The sequence below is a fragment of the Triticum aestivum genome, chromosome 1D (genome assembly GCF_018294505.1).
Source record: "Triticum aestivum cultivar Chinese Spring chromosome 1D, IWGSC CS RefSeq v2.1, whole genome shotgun sequence".
NCBI lineage: Eukaryota > Viridiplantae > Streptophyta > Magnoliopsida > Poales > Poaceae > Triticum > Triticum aestivum.
The window spans coordinates 381699664-381716211 of NC_057796.1; the positions used below are offsets into that span (position 1 = coordinate 381699664).

At 44.7% G+C, this 16548-nt stretch overlaps 4 protein-coding genes across 4 annotated transcripts; 1 reads left to right on the forward strand and 3 right to left on the reverse strand.

Annotated features, from left to right (window-relative positions):
• Positions 1-4: 4 nt before the first annotated feature.
• Positions 5-2067, reverse strand: LOC123182238 (aldo-keto reductase family 4 member C10). The gene is made up of 4 exons (XM_044594742.1): positions 1993-2067; positions 1054-1326; positions 533-917; positions 5-450 (listed from the first exon to the last, which is right to left on the reverse strand). The coding sequence occupies exons 2-4, from the start codon at positions 1237-1239 to the stop codon at positions 176-178; spliced, it is 846 nt and encodes a 281-aa protein (XP_044450677.1). The 5' UTR covers positions 1240-1326; positions 1993-2067; the 3' UTR covers positions 5-175.
• Positions 2068-3038: 971 nt separating this feature from the next.
• Positions 3039-5057, reverse strand: LOC123182239 (NADPH-dependent aldo-keto reductase, chloroplastic-like). The gene is made up of 5 exons (XM_044594743.1): positions 4947-5057; positions 4740-4790; positions 3686-3762; positions 3518-3605; positions 3039-3409 (listed from the first exon to the last, which is right to left on the reverse strand). The coding sequence occupies exons 1-5, from the start codon at positions 5055-5057 to the stop codon at positions 3041-3043; spliced, it is 696 nt and encodes a 231-aa protein (XP_044450678.1). The 3' UTR covers positions 3039-3040.
• Positions 5058-5581: 524 nt separating this feature from the next.
• Positions 5582-6677, forward strand: LOC123159407 (uncharacterized). The gene is made up of 4 exons (XM_044577240.1): positions 5582-5635; positions 5818-5856; positions 6039-6227; positions 6323-6677. Exons 1-4 carry the CDS (start codon positions 5582-5584, stop codon positions 6434-6436), a joined length of 396 nt encoding a protein of 131 aa, XP_044433175.1. The 3' UTR covers positions 6437-6677.
• Positions 6678-7453: 776 nt separating this feature from the next.
• Positions 7454-9305, reverse strand: LOC123182237 (aldo-keto reductase family 4 member C10). The gene is made up of 6 exons (XM_044594741.1): positions 9047-9305; positions 8868-8918; positions 8711-8787; positions 8508-8595; positions 8145-8417; positions 7454-8063 (listed from the first exon to the last, which is right to left on the reverse strand). The coding sequence occupies exons 1-6, from the start codon at positions 9155-9157 to the stop codon at positions 7734-7736; spliced, it is 930 nt and encodes a 309-aa protein (XP_044450676.1). The 5' UTR covers positions 9158-9305; the 3' UTR covers positions 7454-7733.
• Between the last annotated feature and the right edge of the window lie 7243 nt (positions 9306-16548).

Genomic DNA, 16548 nt, shown 5'->3' on the forward strand with positions numbered 1-16548 from the left:
AGTTACCAAAGTAAAACCTGCTGAGACAAATACAGTGATCACCAGTACATTTTACTTCATATTCAAGGTCAATTTTGAAAAGGTATATGACAGAGCTAAGTGGCCTTTTTGTTTAACAAGCGCTCATAGTGAGGGGTTTCTCTCCTAAAGGTAAGGGGTAGTGTAGCCATCAAGGTCAATGATGACATTGATTACTACTTCTAGACAAAGAAGGGCCTCCGACAGGTAGACATTTTGCATAATACTGTGGCGGATATTCTTGCAATCCTTGTTGAGCGTGCCAAGGCAAAGAATTAACTTTATTTAACACACAAGGTATACTGCGGATATGCAGTGCGTTGTTCACTCCAGAGAAGTTTATGTGCTTTAAATTTCGCCATCCCAAAGGTCCTCCAAGGTTTTGTAAATGCTTAGCGGGTGAACTGCGAATTCTGCTTTCAGCAACCTTTCCTGCATTTTTTGCAGATCAAACCAGAGATCAGATATGAAGAATGCAAGGGTAAGCACTTTGAGCTATCGAATGATATATTACCGAGAAAAGAATGGTGATGGTCTCTCAAGGATTGCCGATTTCCATGTAGCGCCAGCAACAAAAATGGACTAGAAGTCAATGATATGCGATACCAGAAGAAACACATGTGTTGAGACTTGAGACATGCCTGCTTGATACCGGAGAGCTCCGCCATCAAATCTTTGGGAATGGACCAATCAAATATGTCAAAGTTCTCCTTAATCCTTGCTTCATTGGTGCTTTTTGGAAGTACACTCTGACCCATTTGAAGACTCCAGCGCAAGGCGACCTGCGCAGGCGTTTTCTGCAACTTCTCGGCAACAGAGATGACAACAGGGTTGCTAAGGACACTAGCCCCCATGATCCCAGGTAGAGGTGTTCCAGGTGAACCTAATGGCGAATATGCCTGCAACAACACAAGTGGCAGTTTATGACAACATATGGGAGTGGTGCAATACCGATTATCAGCAAACTGAGGCAAGCAGCAGCTTACAAAACTGAAAGAAAATGGTAAAGCATTGGAGATGACATATCGAACTTACAGAAAGATGAACACCCCTCGAATGGCATAGTTTACGGAGCTTGTCTTGCTGCCAAATCAGATGGCACTCAACCTGGTTGACTGCTGGAGGCACGCGTGCGACGGCAAGCAAATCCTCCATCTTCTTGCTAGAAAAGTTACTCACACCAATTGCTCGAGCCTTGCCAGAGTCATATAGCTTCTCCATCGCTCCCCATGTAGCAGGAATATCAGGTGGGAGAAAGGTTTCAAGGCTCGGCGTTGTTCCTTTCTTGATGCGGATTGGACCGTGAATCTGTAAAATAAGGTCATTTCAACAACCAAACGAGGTAATAAGTGCGTGCAATTAAAGCAGTTTTATCGGTGCTTTGTTGTTCATTTACTCAGTTCACCAGAGTTGTATTTGCAATTTTCTTTCATATATCCTCAAATACAGAATAACCTTGAAAATATGTTTAGTGCCAGTTATTATCATGAAATTATAATTATCACTAATCTTTGCAAGGGCTATGACAAAGAAATTCTATATGGAATCCTAGTGTGTTTTCCATTATTGGTGTGCAACTAATCTACCATCCCTAAAAATTACTCCCTCCGATCCAAATTAATTGTCGCAGCTTTAGTACTCCCTCCGTCCCATATGTAAGACGTTTTTTGACACTAGAAACGTCTTACATTATGGGACGGAGGGAGTACATCTGTAAAGAAATATAAGAGCGTTTAAATCACTACTAAAGTTGTACTAAAGCTGCGACAATTAATATGGATCGGAAGGAGTACCTAAGGACCATACGCAAACATAATTAACTCTGGACAAGAATATTGCCAAGCCATGCAGAAATAGTATCAAGAAGAGGTTTTTGCTCCTTACCTTTTGCTATTCAGTTAGTTATAGGTATATCTCAGTACATAACTGTAAACAAACGAATAACTGAATATACTACCAAGCATAGAAATTTACGAGGAATAAATCTAAGAAGTCAAGCTGCAAATCTTTAAGAGTAGTGCCAATTGCCTATGGCACATCTTCAGGTGCATGATCACCAGACCTGCAAAATTAAGAATATACTGACAAGATGGAAATTATTTCACATGTTCCCTTAACTGAAGTTGGGAAATGAATCCTAACCATAGCTTAGATGTGATAAACAAATCTTCACGCTTAACCACACCATCCTCAAATAATTTCTTCAAAGCCAAGCCAACCTACACAAGTAATATTTCATACTAGTAGAAATATTCCCAAATCAAAATAATACTATTGCAACTCTAGAAGGCTTCTTGAAATGTGTACTTTTATTTCAAGTTTCATTGATCTACTACTTTGCACACCCTTTTTGCCATCTCATGTTTGTGTCTGATTCTAAATTTCAGAACTGCACTGAAGTGTTCCCTTCTCACTTATCAGTTATCATCAATACATGTTCCCAGTATTATTTTGAGAGAAAATATGCATTGAATTTCGGCACAGAAACTATCAAAATTAAATGCTTTTCATACCATAAAATTCACATTTAAACCAATGTAATATTCATGTGGGCTCAACCAATCATGGACTAGTTAACATACACTAATATTGTTTTGCTGAGAGTACTAAAGCAGTCCAACTTAAGTATTTAACGCGTTACACGAAAGAAAAGAAAAAGGTTGCAAGTGATTACTAATACCTGTTTCTCATTGCGGTACACTGGGGCACAATCAATATGTCAAAGTTCTCCTTGATCCTTCCTTCATTGCCGCTTCTTGGTAGCACACTCTGACCCATCTGAAGATCCCAGCGTAACGCGACCTGCGCAGGCGTTTTCTGCAGCTTCTCGGCTACAGCTGCGACAATAGGGTTGCGAAGGACACTAGCCTCACCTAATGGTGAATGTGCCTGCAACAACACAAGTGGCAGTTTATGGCAAGAAACATATGGCAGCAGTGCATTGCTGCTTATTAGCAAGCTAAGGTAGTAGCTTACCGAAACTGAAAGAATGCTACTCCCTATGACCCATATTACTTGTCGCTTAAATGGATGTGTCTAGACGTATTTCATTGCTAGAGACATCCATATGAGCGATAACTAATATTCGGAGGGAGTATAATGTTTGTAATGAGCTTACAGAAAGATGAACACCCCTTGACTGGCATAGTTCACGGAGCTTGGCTTGCTGCCAGATCAGGTGGCACTCAACCTGGTTGACTGCTGGAGGCACGCGTGCAACGGCGAGCAAGTCCTCCATCTTCTTGCAAGTAAAGTTACTCACGCCAATTGCTCGAGCTTTGCCGGAGTCGTATAGCTTTTCCATGGCCCCCCATGTAGCAGGGATGTCAGTTGGGATCAAATTTTCAGGGATGTGCGTGGTTCCTTTCCTGATACGGATTGGACCATGGATCTGTAAAGTGAGTTTATTTCAACAACCAAATAGACACATGTCAGTACAAAACGGTTAAATATACAAAGGAACAAATAACTGAATGTGCTATGAAGCATGGGAATTTACAAGGAACAAATCTAAGTAGTCAAGCTGCAAGTCTTTCAGAGTAGTGTCAATTGCCTCTGGCACATCTTCCGGTGCATGATTACCGGACCTGCAAAATTAAAAACATTCCTGACAAGACAGAAATCGTTTCACACGTTGCTTTAACTGAGGTTGGGAATGAAGCCTAACCATAGCTTAGAGGTGATAAACAATTCTTCACGCTTAGCCACACCATCTTCAAATAATTTCTTCAAAGCCAAGCCGACCTGCGAAAGGGCATTCGCTTTAGTTGCTAACCTACAAAATGATAATATCTCAACACTAGAAAACTTTCTCAAGTGTTTTCTTGTTTTCCAGTTTCATTGATGTACTGTGTCAGCGCACACAGGACACGGACACCCCTTTTTGCCATCTTATAGTTGGTGCCTGATTCTATGTTTCAGAACTAAAGTATTTCCTTCTCATATGAAGGTATATTTCCTTCAAAATTACTTTGAGAAAGATGTGCACTAAATTTCAGCACAAAAACTACAGACCTATCTGATATGCCTATAACGTGTCGAAATTAAAAGGGTATGCTTTCCATATGATAAAAACCCAAACATCTAGACTAATACAATATTCATGTGGGATCACACATTCATCGACACGACACTTATGGAGTTAGGGTGTGTCTGGTTGGTATACTACTTGAGTTGCTTAAATTGTTAGCCACACTTTGGCTTCCTAAGGGAATCTTGCCACACTTTTTGTGTCTATGACATGTGGGGTCCACTACTCATAAAAAAAATCCTTGCCTCAGGTATTGCTAGAACCAAACACCTACCTAACTTGGTCAAACTTGCCTAAGGTTAGGTGTGGCAAAGTGTGGCAAGGTGTGGCTGGGAACCAAACAGCCCCTAAGTCTCCACACTTTACCACCCCCATGTTAGGCAAGTTTGACTGAGTTAGCCCCCAGTTTGGTTTGGAGCCACATTTGTGGCAAGATTCCTTTCATGCAAACTAGACCCCACATGTCAGAAAAGTGTTTTTCTCGAAAAGAAGGATTACCCCCGGCCTCTGCAACATGTCAGAAAAGTGTGGTGCCAATTTTGTGACAGAAAAGTGTGGTAAATGGTGGCAAACTTAGTATATGAACCAAACATGTGCTACAGCATACGCTGACCATTTTGTCATAAGAGTATTGATCAGAGAGGCAGAAGCAAGCCACATTTTCGGGACAAACATGTGAGGAAAAGCATACCTCTGTCTCATTGCTGTATGCTGGAGCACAATCAATATGGCGATATCCAGCCTGCCGGGGAAACGTGAAACTCATAAGAGGGATGTAGTCTGATAGTATATCTGAACTGAACACGCTAAAGCAACAGCCCATACAGATATACATGTCCAAGATTCAGAAAAACCATCGAGAAGGAATCGAGGCAGAGCTAGAGCAACAAGAAAAGACCTTGACAGCGGCGTAGATGGTGTCGCCGACGACCTCAGGTTTTATCTGCCATGTGCCGAGACCAACTGATGGGATGCTTGCGCCTGTGTTGAGGGCGAATGATCCAGCCATCTTTGCTTCTTTGGTCAAGAAAACCCAGCTAGGACTGGATGATATATAAGTATAACAGAGAGAGACTACCAATTCAAACACGTAAGGATGGTGGGTGGAAGGTTCAGCGGGGTTGGGGGGTAGGGTTTGGGAAATAATTTATACATAATGAACGACACGTACTTACTGTTAGTGAATGGGATCATGGCAGCTGCGCATTTCTGGAAGATGGGTCCTCTGTTCCTGCTGTGAACTTTCAAATCTGTAGCAGAGGATTATTTTGCACAACGTAGGCATCACTTGCACAGTGTCTCGACCTATTCAGGCTGCAAGAAATGGTTCATCTTCTAGCACGTCGTGCTTTCTTTTGCTAGATGGATAGAGGGCTCTCCTGGAAAAAGAGAAGAGCTGGCTTAGAGCTCCCCTCTTAACTTGGTTGGCCAGTTGGCCTCTTTGATGTTAACTAGCGTTGCTGGATCCATGTGGCCGGAGAGCCCGCTTCTCCGGGACGTCGGCCCGCTGCCGTGCTCACCGTAGGTGCCGGCATGGCGGTGCTCGGCTTCTGGGAGGAGGTCGGCCACCGCGGCCTCTTGGACCGAGTAAGCTCTGCTCACCATCTAAATAATACCTTTTTTTTTGTTTTTGTTTTTGTTTTTCTTCTCTTCCGGATTGATGATTGTTTTGATTTGCGCGGACAAATTCTGAAGGTTTCCATGCAAATTATTAATGAGAAGTTGGTTGGTATCTGGCAATCTGCCTGTCTGTTGCTCTGCATTTTCAGGAACTTTGCAGGAAGCTGGTGCACATAAGCGCCGGGCTGGTATATTTCCTTAGGCCTTGTTTGGTAGACAGGGCTTTGAGGGGCTTTGGGGGGCTTATCCCTATTGGGCTTAAAAGCCCCAAAATTCCCTAAGTTCTTGTTTGGCGTACAGGGCTTGACCGGGCCGGCCCCCCTAGATCCCCTAAAATCCCCCTCAATCCACGGGGCTTCTGCGCATCGAGGGGGAGCTCGCGGCTTTCCTGGAACGTGACGAGACGGAAGAAAGCAGCCGCAAGAACAACCGCAATAGAAGCTGCCGCCGATGTTGCCATAGCGCCGCAGCCGCCGCCGTCGCCGTCAACACCACCGCCGCCGCCGCCGCCATCGCCGTCGGCTTCCTCTTCTTCTCCGGCAAGCTGCTCTCGCCGGAGGTACGTCCCCACACCACCTCCCGTTCCCGTTCCCTCCCCTCTCCTCCCTGGGGTTTTGATCTGGGACTATCTGTGTACCAAACACATGATTTCAGAGGAAGGGGCTTGGGCTAGAAGGGGCTTTGATGAATGGAAGGGGATTTGAGGGGATTGGTGGAGGGCAGGGAATCACCAAATCCCCAAAAATCCCCAGCCCCTTACGGGCTTGAAAACCACCTGTGCCAAACAAAGCCTTATGGGGCCTTTGTTCAGGTAAACCAGACCACCAACGAAGTTCTTCATTTGGCATAAAGTGTGTGTACTACCTTTCTAACAATTCTTACCCAATCCCCATCGCAGTGGAGATGTCTATGCTCCATTTCTTGCTTCAGTTGTCATTGTACTCAACATCATAAAGGTGACCTTGGTTGGCCTTGGTGTAGTTAAAAGATGATGACGTGGTTAACTCAATGACAAGGCATGGCGACTATAGGTAGTAGCTAGCATTCGTCGGCGGCCTGGTTTTCTATTTCTAATATGTTGGTGGCGCTGGTGCCGGAAGCGGCGAGAGGAGCAGCATCTCGGCAAGTGCTGCGGTGGCCTCTGCAGGCAGTAGCTAGCACAGTGAGGAGGCATTGCAGTAAATTGGAAGGCTTTGTTGGCGGTGACACTGCAATGAACTGCAGCTGCCGAGATGGTCTTTGCGGGCTGTCACTGAGGGCGTGTTTGGTTTCTGTCCTCGTCACCGTGCCTGGAGAAAATCAGTGCCTGAGTTGGGCCTGGAAATTTTGTGTTTTATGCCTGGGCAGGCTCGCCTGGGAGAGGGCCGTTTGTTTCGCAGCCTGGCCTGGAAAAGTATTAGAGAGAGTTTTTTAATGCCAAAAGTATGTACCGGTGTGGAGCCCATCAGCCCAGCCAGATATTTTACTAGTAATTTACAACCAGTTATGCCCCAGGCGTCCCGAACAGATAGCCTGGCCCAGGCTAACGACGATGCCACAATTTGCCCAGGCTAATTATGAATCCAGGCTTGCACCGGCTAGACACTTGTTCAATCGTTCAGGACACAAACCAAACGCATGCCAGGCAGGTTCCAGGCAAGGTTTTGGCCAGGCACAAGATAGCCAGGGTTCCAACCAAACTGACCCTGAGTGCTGGTTTAATCCGGTTTCTGTCTCTGTAACAGAGTTCTGACTTAAATTTGGATTTCCCCCTATCTGCAAACGTTACACAGAACTTGCAACGCGTTGTGTCAACATGTCATCACTGGACTGTCATATCTGCTTTTTTTTCACAATGACCTTGGATTGACTAATGGATCAAAACATAAATGACGGAGGACGACAAATCTATTTTTCTTTGCAACTTCCAGGGACGATTCTGGACTCAAATCACTCATGCAAATTACACACCAACAGCAGCCAAGCTCGAGCTCATTCGACTGCTGATTATCACTACCACGTTATTCCGTTGCCATCATGCCATGGCAGCCTCCGCGTTAGGAGCAGCAACTGTTCAGACTTCAGACTATATTTCACCATCCCAGATCTCTTCTTCGGACTTGAACACGCCTTCCGGGTGAGTCCAGAATTTCCCGCGGATCAGCCTCGTTTGTTCGATTTCAGAGAAGCTGGCGAACAGGTCGCTCGGAATGGACCAGTCGAAGACGTCGAAGTTGGCCCTGATCCTCTCCTCGTGGGTGCTCTTGGGGAGCACGCTGTGCCCCGCCTGGATCCCCCACCGCAGCGCCACCTGCGCCGGCGTCTTCCCCAGCTTCTCCGCCGCCGACACCACCACCGGGTGCTCCAGCACGCTGAACGCTTTGAACGTCCCCGGCGAGCCCAGCGGCGAGTAGGCCTGCATACGCATAAACTGTTGAACACACTGGGAAAGCTACAGTAACAATGGCATCCTTCTATAAGAGAGACATGAACGTACGGAGAAGTGTATCCCTTTGGACGCGCAGAGGTCCCGGAGCTTGGCCTGCTGCCAGACGGGGTGGCACTCCACCTGGTTGGCCGCAGGCGGCACGCGCGCGGCGGCGAGCAGCTCCTCCAGCTTCTTGCACGAGAAGTTGCTGACGCCGATGGCGCGGGCCTTGCCGGAGTCGTAGAGGCCCTCCATCGCTGCCCACGTCGCCGGTATGTCGGCCGGGATGACGTTCTCCGGGCTGAAGCCGGCGCCCTTCTTCATCCGGATCGGCCAGTGTACCTGACGAACGAAGAATGCATCTCAAGAATCAAAGATACCGGGTGGAAGAAACGGCAGCAATGCAGTCGGTCAGATGGCGCGCGGGCTCACGAGGTAGAGATCCACGTAGTCCGTCTGCAGGTCCTGGAGCGTGCCGTCCAGCGCCACCGGGACGTCCTCCGGCGCGTGGTTAGTGCACCTATAGGAAGTTCAGATTGGAATTTTCTCGTAAACTTCTCAAAATATGCACTTGCAGTGTGTGAGTGGACAATGTTCAGATGGAAGAATGGGAAAACAAACACTGCAAGGCTCACCATAGCTTGGAGGTGATGAACAGATCTTGCCGGCTGGTTATGCCCTCGTCGAACACCTTCTTGAGGGCGAATCCGATCTGCAGAGGCGTAGAGGTTGTGTAGTGTCCTGCCTTTTGATGCAACCGTCGTTAATATGAGAGAGGGACGATCTGATTACCTCTTTCTCGTTGCCGTAGACTTGAGCACAGTCGATGTGCCGATACCCAGCCTGCATAATCACGCACACACTAAAGATTCAGACATCGCGAGGCACCAGCGGATGCCAAATCCACACGCATTTTCGACATGATTCGAGTTCGTTGTCAATTGGTTTGCAGCGACGACGTACGCACGCACCTTGACGGCGGCGTAGACGGCGTCGCCGACGACGCCGGGCTCGGACTGCCAGGTGCCGAGCCCGACCGACGGGATCTTGGCGCCGGTGCTGAGGACGAAGTGGCTGGCCATGCCTTACCGCTCGTACCTAGCTAGCGTGCGCTATGTTTGCACTTGCAAGTGGTAATCGAGTGGAAGCTGCGCGGAGACGAGAGAAGGCGACCGAGTGCTCGATCACACTCACACGGGCCAACTTGTATAGGCACTGCGGGCCGGCAATGAAGTTTGCCTCGCTGTTACCGGTGAGGCAGTGATGTCGATGCGGCAGCGACCGTGCACTTGCACGTGCCAGTGGGGCTGGAGGACACAGACACGCCAAACGTGGTGCTGTCGTGTCTTTCTTTACCTTCTGACGGCTACGAGCACGAGAGTACGCCGACACCCTAACGATTTGCACGTGGCGGAAAGCAATGCGCATCTACACCCGGACTCGGTAAATCCACACGTCCGGGCGCGTCTACAGACAGCGTCTGATGGCCCCTCGTCTGTAGTATAGTCATACATCTCATATGTGAATTCTCAAATTCATGCGAGTCATGCACGTCGGTCCTACAACACAAATTCATCATGATTCAACGGTCCGAAAAATACGAGAAAGCAAAACAAATCATAGCTCAACATGGACATGCCAAAATGAAATCAAAGTCCGAGCGTGACGGATCACTCGCTGGCTGGATCATTCGCCGGAGGCCATCCATGTTGTTTGCTCCGCGACCATCCTTGCCTCCTCTTCTGCTGTTGCCATAGCCGCCCTCGCTGCCTCGTACTCTCTATGTTCGTTGATCTTCTTCTTTATCCTCACAAGACAATTCTTTGCATGCTCGTTCAAGAGGCTTTCGTCTGTCGACATTATCTTGGCATCCTCCGCGTCTTTGTAATCCCTCCTTCTCAAGCTCAATCTCTCCAAATGTATTGGTCTTCTTGAGCTCCCATTTGATCGTCGCTTCTTTCTTCTCTAACTCGATATTCTCCCTCTCAATTTGCAGCATTTTGTTCGCCCTCTCCTGGTCCCGATCCATCCTCTCCTTTTGCACATCCAATATGAGCTTGTACCTCTCCTCTTTCTTGTTCTCCCTAACAGTAAAAAATGCCCATCCATATGGAGGACACTTTTGTAGCCACGGCATCACGGGAGGCCCTCGCCTTCTCCCACTTGTTTCCCATCACTTGTTGGTTATCCTTTGGCACGGTTGCTCTTCCATTCTCCCCTATAACATCTTCCTCTTCTTCGTCTAACCCAATTAACTGGTGGGAGCTTGAGCCATCATTCCTCGTCTTGCCTGCCTTGGGATCGGCCACAAGTTGTGCCCACTTTGGTTTGCCATTAAATATCACCCAACAATGGCTAAAACCAAATGACTTCTTCTCCGTTTCTTGATACATAGTGGTCGCCACCACTATCTAGCAAACAAAATTTGTATGACAATGAGAATGCAACAAAAAACAAGCATATGCAAAATGATGACAAGTTGAAGTAATTTAGCTTACGTGAGTTGCCACTCCCATCCCACTTTGAGGGCAGCCAAGCACTTATGAATAGTAGCCGACATACTTGTTCACTTCCCTTGAATGATTCCCCTTTGATGTTGGAGAGATGACACATTGTGGCTGGTGACGATAGGATGTGGCTCCACATATTACTTTTGTTCATGATAGTGCTTCCAAATCTTCTCCCAATACTTATTCCCCTTTTTCTATGTGCCGCATGGGATCCATTGTTGTGGCCAACCAAGATTTAACTAATAAAATATCCTCAAAACTTGAGAACGCCAGACCTCTTGCCTTTGACGTCTTTGGCTTCTTTCTCTTGCTCGGATTGTGATTTGATGTTGCCCCAACTTCAAATGAAGGGCAAGTTGGATCCCCCAACTCGTAGTCCATTTGAGTCAATTCTTATCATTGATCATGCCCCGACATGATAAACTACTAAAATTATCATGGTTTCAAAGCATTGATCGTGTCCAAAATGAAGTAACGGTTTATGCAAAACATTAATCATGGCATACCATCGTCCTATATATCAATCTTTACCTCTCGACCATTTAGAGACTCCTCATCATGTCCGTGATCTCATCCAGGACTCCGAACAATATTCGGTCACCAAATCACATAACTCATATAATAAGAAATCGTCATCGAACGTTAAACATGCGGACCCTACGGGTTCGAGAACAATGTAGACATGACCGAGGCACCTCTCCGGTCGATAGCAATAGCGGAACCTGGATGCTCATATTGTCTCCTACATATTCTACGAAGATCTTTATCGGTCGTATCGTAAAGACAATATACGTTATTCCCTTTGTCATCGGTATGTTACTTGCCCGAGATTCGGTCGTCGGTATCTTCATACCTATTTTAATCTCATTACCGGCAAGTCTCTTTACTCGTTCCGTAATACATCATCCCGCAACTAAATCATTAGTCACATTGCTTGCAAGGCTTCTTATGATGTGTATTACCGAGAGGGCCCAGAGATACCTCCCCGATACTTGGAGTGACAAATCCTAATCTCGATCTATGCCAACCCAACAAACACCTTCGGAGATACCTATAGAGCATCTTTATAATCACCCAGTTACGTTGTGGCGTTTGATAGCACACAAGGTATTCCTCCGGTATCCGGCAGTTGCATAATCTCATAGTCGAAGGAATATGTATATGACATGAAGAAAGCAATAGCAATAAAACTTAACGATCATTATGCTAAGCTAACGAATGGGTCATGTCCATCACATCATTCTCCTAATGATGTGACCCCATTCATCAAATGACAACACATGTCTATGGTTAGGAAACTTAACCATCTTTGATTAACGAGCTAGTCTAGTAGAGGCCTACTAGGGACACGGTGTTTTGTCTATGTATCCACACATGTATCAATTTTTCGGTTAATACAATTCTAGCATGGATAATAAACATTTATCGTGATATAAGGAAATATAAAATAACAACTTCATTATCGCCTCTAGGGCATATTTCTTTCAGTCTCCCACTTGCACTAGAGTCAATAATGCAGTTTACATCGCCATGTGATTTAACACCAATAGTTCACATCGTCATGTGATTAGCACCCTATAGTTCACATTGCCATGTGACCAATACCCAAAGGGTTTACTAGAGTCAATAATCTAGTTCACATCGCCATGTGATTAACACCCAAACAGTACTAAGGTGTGATCATGTTTTGCTTGTGAGAGAAGTTTAGTCAACGGGTCTGCCACATTTAGATCCGTATGTATTTTGCAAATTTCTATGTCTACAATGCTATGTATGGAGCTACTCTAGCTAATTGCTCCCACGTTCAATACGTATCTAGATTGAGACTTAGATTCATCTAGATCAGTGTCAAAGCTTGCATCGACGTAACTCTTTACGACGAACTCTTTATCACCTCCATAACCGAGAAATATTTCCTTAGTCCTCATGGTAAGGATAATTTTGACAGCTGTCCAGTGATCTAATCCGGGATCACTATTGTACCCCCTTGCCAAACTCATGGTAAGGTATACAATAGGTCTGGTACACAGCATGGCATACTTTACAGAACCTATGGCTAAGGCATAGGGAATGACTTTCATTCTCTCTCTATCTTCTGGCGTGGTCGGGCTTTGAGTCTTACTCAACTTCACACCTTGCAACACAGGCAAGAACCCTTTCTTTGACTGATCCATTTTGAACTTCTTCAAGATCTTTGTCAGGGTATGTGCTTTGTGAAAGTCCTATTAAGCGTCTTGATCTATCCCTATAGATCTTGATTCCCAACATATAAGTAGCTTCACCGTGGTCTTTCATTGAAAAATTCTTATTCAAGTATCCTTTTATGCTATCCAGAAATTATATATCATTTCTAATCAGCAATATGCCATCCACATATAATAACAGAAATGCTATAGAGCTCCCAGTCACTTTCTTGTAAATACAGGCTTCACCATAACTCTGTATAAAACCATATGCTTTGATCACCTTATCAAAGCGTATATTCCAACTCCGAGATGCTTGCACCAGTCCATAGATGGATCGCTAGAGTTTGCATACTTTGTTAGCACCTTTAGGATCGACAAAACCTTCTAGTTGCATCATATACAACTTTTCTTTAAGAAATCCATTGAGGAATGCAGTTTTGACATCTATTTGCCAGATTTCATAAAATGTCGCAATTGGTAACATGATTCGGACAGACTTAAGCATCGCTACGAGTGAGAAAATCTCATCGTAGTCAACACCTTGAACTTGTCGAAAAACTTTTGCGACAAGTCGAGCTTTGTAGATAGTAACACTACCATCAGCGTCCGTCTTCCTCTTGAAGATCCATTTATTCTCAATGGCTTGCCAATCATCGGGCAAGTCCACCAAAGTCCACACTTTGTTCTCATACATGGATCCTATCTCAGATTTCATGGCCTCAAGCCATTTATCGGAATCTGGGCTCATAGTCGCTTCCTCATAGTTCGTTGGTTCGTCATGGTCTAGTAACATGACTTCCAGAACAGGATTACCGTACCACTCTGGTGCGGAACGTGCTCTAGTTGACCTACGAGGTTCGGTAGTAACTTGATCTGAAGTTTCGTGATCATTATCATTAGCTTCCTCTCTAGTTGGTGTAGGCATCATGGGAACGGTTTTCTGTGATGAGCTACTATTCAATTCAAGAGAAGGTACAATTACCTTATCAAGTTCTACTTTCCTCCCACTCACTTCTTTCGAGAGAAACTCCTTCTCTAGAAAGGATCCATTCTTAGCAACAAATATCTTGCCTTTGGATCTGTGATAGAAGGTGTACCCAATAGTTTCTTTTGGGTATCCTATGAAGACGCACTTCTCCGATTTGGGTTCGAGCTTATCAGGCTGAAGTTTTTTTACATAAGCATCGCAACCCCAAACTTTAAGAAACGACAGCTTAGGTTTCTTGCCAAACCACAGTTCATACGGTGTCGTGTCAACGGATTTAGATGGTGCCCTATTTGACGTGAATGCAGTTGTCTCTAATGCATAACCCCAAAATGATAAAGGCAAATCGGTAAGAGACATCATATAACGCACCATATCCAATAGAGTACGGTTACGACGTTCGGACACATCATTACACTATCGTGTTCCAGGTGGCGTGAGTTGTGAAACTATTCCACATTGTTTTAAATGAAGGCCAAACTCGTAACTCAAATATTTGCCTCCGCGATCAGATCGTAGAAACTTTATTTTCTTGTTACGATGATTCTCCACTTCACTCTGAAATTCTTTGAACTTTTCAAATGTTTCATACTTGTGTTTCATTAAGTAGATATACCCATATCTGCTCAAATCATCTGTGAAGGTCAGAAAATAACGATACCCACCGGGGCTTTAGCTCGCTCCATTGTTCCGGAGAATGGAGTTTTAGTCATCATGAGGCATGGTTCGCAAGTATCAAATGATTCATAATCAAGTGATTCCAAAAGCCCATCTACATGGAGTTTCTTCATGCGCTTTACACCAATATGACCTAAACGGCAGTGCCACAAATATGTTGCACTATCATTATCAACTTTGCATCTTTTGGCATCAATATTATGAATATGTGTATAACCACGATCTAGATTCAACAAACCATTCGCATTGGGTGTATGACCATTGAAGGTTTTATTCATGTAAACAGAACAATAATTATTCTCTGACTTAAATGAATAACCGTATTGCAATAAACATGATCCAATCATATTCATGCTCAACGCAAACACCAAATAACATTTATTTAGGTTCAACACTAATCCCGAAGGTAGAGGGAGTATGCGATGATGATCTTATCAACCTTGGAATCACTTCCAACACACATCGTTACCTTGCCCTCAACTAGTCTCTGTTCATTTTTGTAACTCCTGTTTCGAGTTACTAATCTTAGCAACTGAACCGGTATCAAATACCCTGTGGCTACTATGAACACTAGTAAAGTACATATTAATAACATGTATATCAAATATACTTTGTTCACTTTACCATCCTTCTTATCCGCCAAATACTTGGGGCAGTTCCGCTTCCAGTGACCAGTCCCTTTGCAGTAGAAGCACTCAGTTTCAGGCTTTGGTCCAGCTTTGGGCTTCTTCCTGGGAGTGACAACTTGCTTGCCATTCTTCTTGAAGTTTCCTTTCTTTCCCTTTGCCCTTTTTCTTGAAACTAGTGGTCTTGTTAACCATCAACACTTGATGTTCTTTCTTGATTTCTACCTTCATCGATTTCATCGCGAAGAGCTCGGGAATCATTTTCGTTATCCCTTGCATATTATAGTTCATCACGAAGTTCTAGTAGCTTGGTGATAGTGACTAGATCTGTCAATCACTATTTTATCTGGAAGATTAACTCCCACTTGATTCAAGCGATTGTAGTACCCAGGCATTCTGAGCACATGCTCACTGGCTGAGCTATTCTCCTCCATCTTGTAGGCAAAGTACTTGTCAGAGGTCTCATACCTCTCAACACGGGCATGAGTCTGAAATACCAATTTCAACTCTTGGAACATCTCATATGCATGCTCTGTGGCGTTCAAAACGTTTTAGTCCCGGTTCTAAGCCGTAAAGCATGGCGCACTAAACTATCAAGTAGTCATCATACCGAGCTTGTCAAACGTTCATAACGTCTGCATCAGCTCCTGCAACAGGTCTGTCACCTAGCGCTGCATCAAGGACATAATTCTTCTGTGCAGCAATGAGGATAATCCTCAGATCACGGACCCAGTCCACATCATTGCTACTATCATATTTCAACTTAGTTTTCTCTAGGAACATATCAAAAATAAAATAGGGGAGCTATATGCGAGCTATTGATCTACAACATAGATATGCAAATACTAATAGGACTAAGTTCATGATAAATTAAGTTCAATTAATCATATTACTTAAGAACTACCACTTAGATAGACATCCCTCGAATCATCTAAATGATTACGTGATCCAAATCAACTAAACCATGTCCGATCATCACGTGAGATGGAGTAGTCATCAATGGTGAACATCTCTATGTTGATCATATCTACTATATGATTCATGTTCGACCTTTCGGTCTTCAGTGTTCCGAGGCCATGTCTGTACATGCTAGGCTCGTCAAGTTTAACCCGAGTATTCCGCATGTGCAAAATTGTCTTGCACCCGTTGTATGTGAACGTAGAGCTTATCACACCCGATCATCATGTGGTGTCTCAGCACGACGAACTGTCGCAACGGTGCATACTCAGGGAGAACACTTATACCTTGAAATTTTTAGTAAGGGGTCATCTTATATGCTACCGTCGTACTAAGAAAAATAAGATGCATAAAAGATAAACATCACATGTAATCAAAATATGTGACATGATATGGCCATCATCATCTTGTGCCTTTGATCTCCATCTCCAAAGCACCGTCATGATCTCCATCGTCACCGGCTTGACACCTTGATCTTCATCGTAGCATCGTGGTCGTCTCGCCAACTATTGCTTCTACAACTATCGCTAA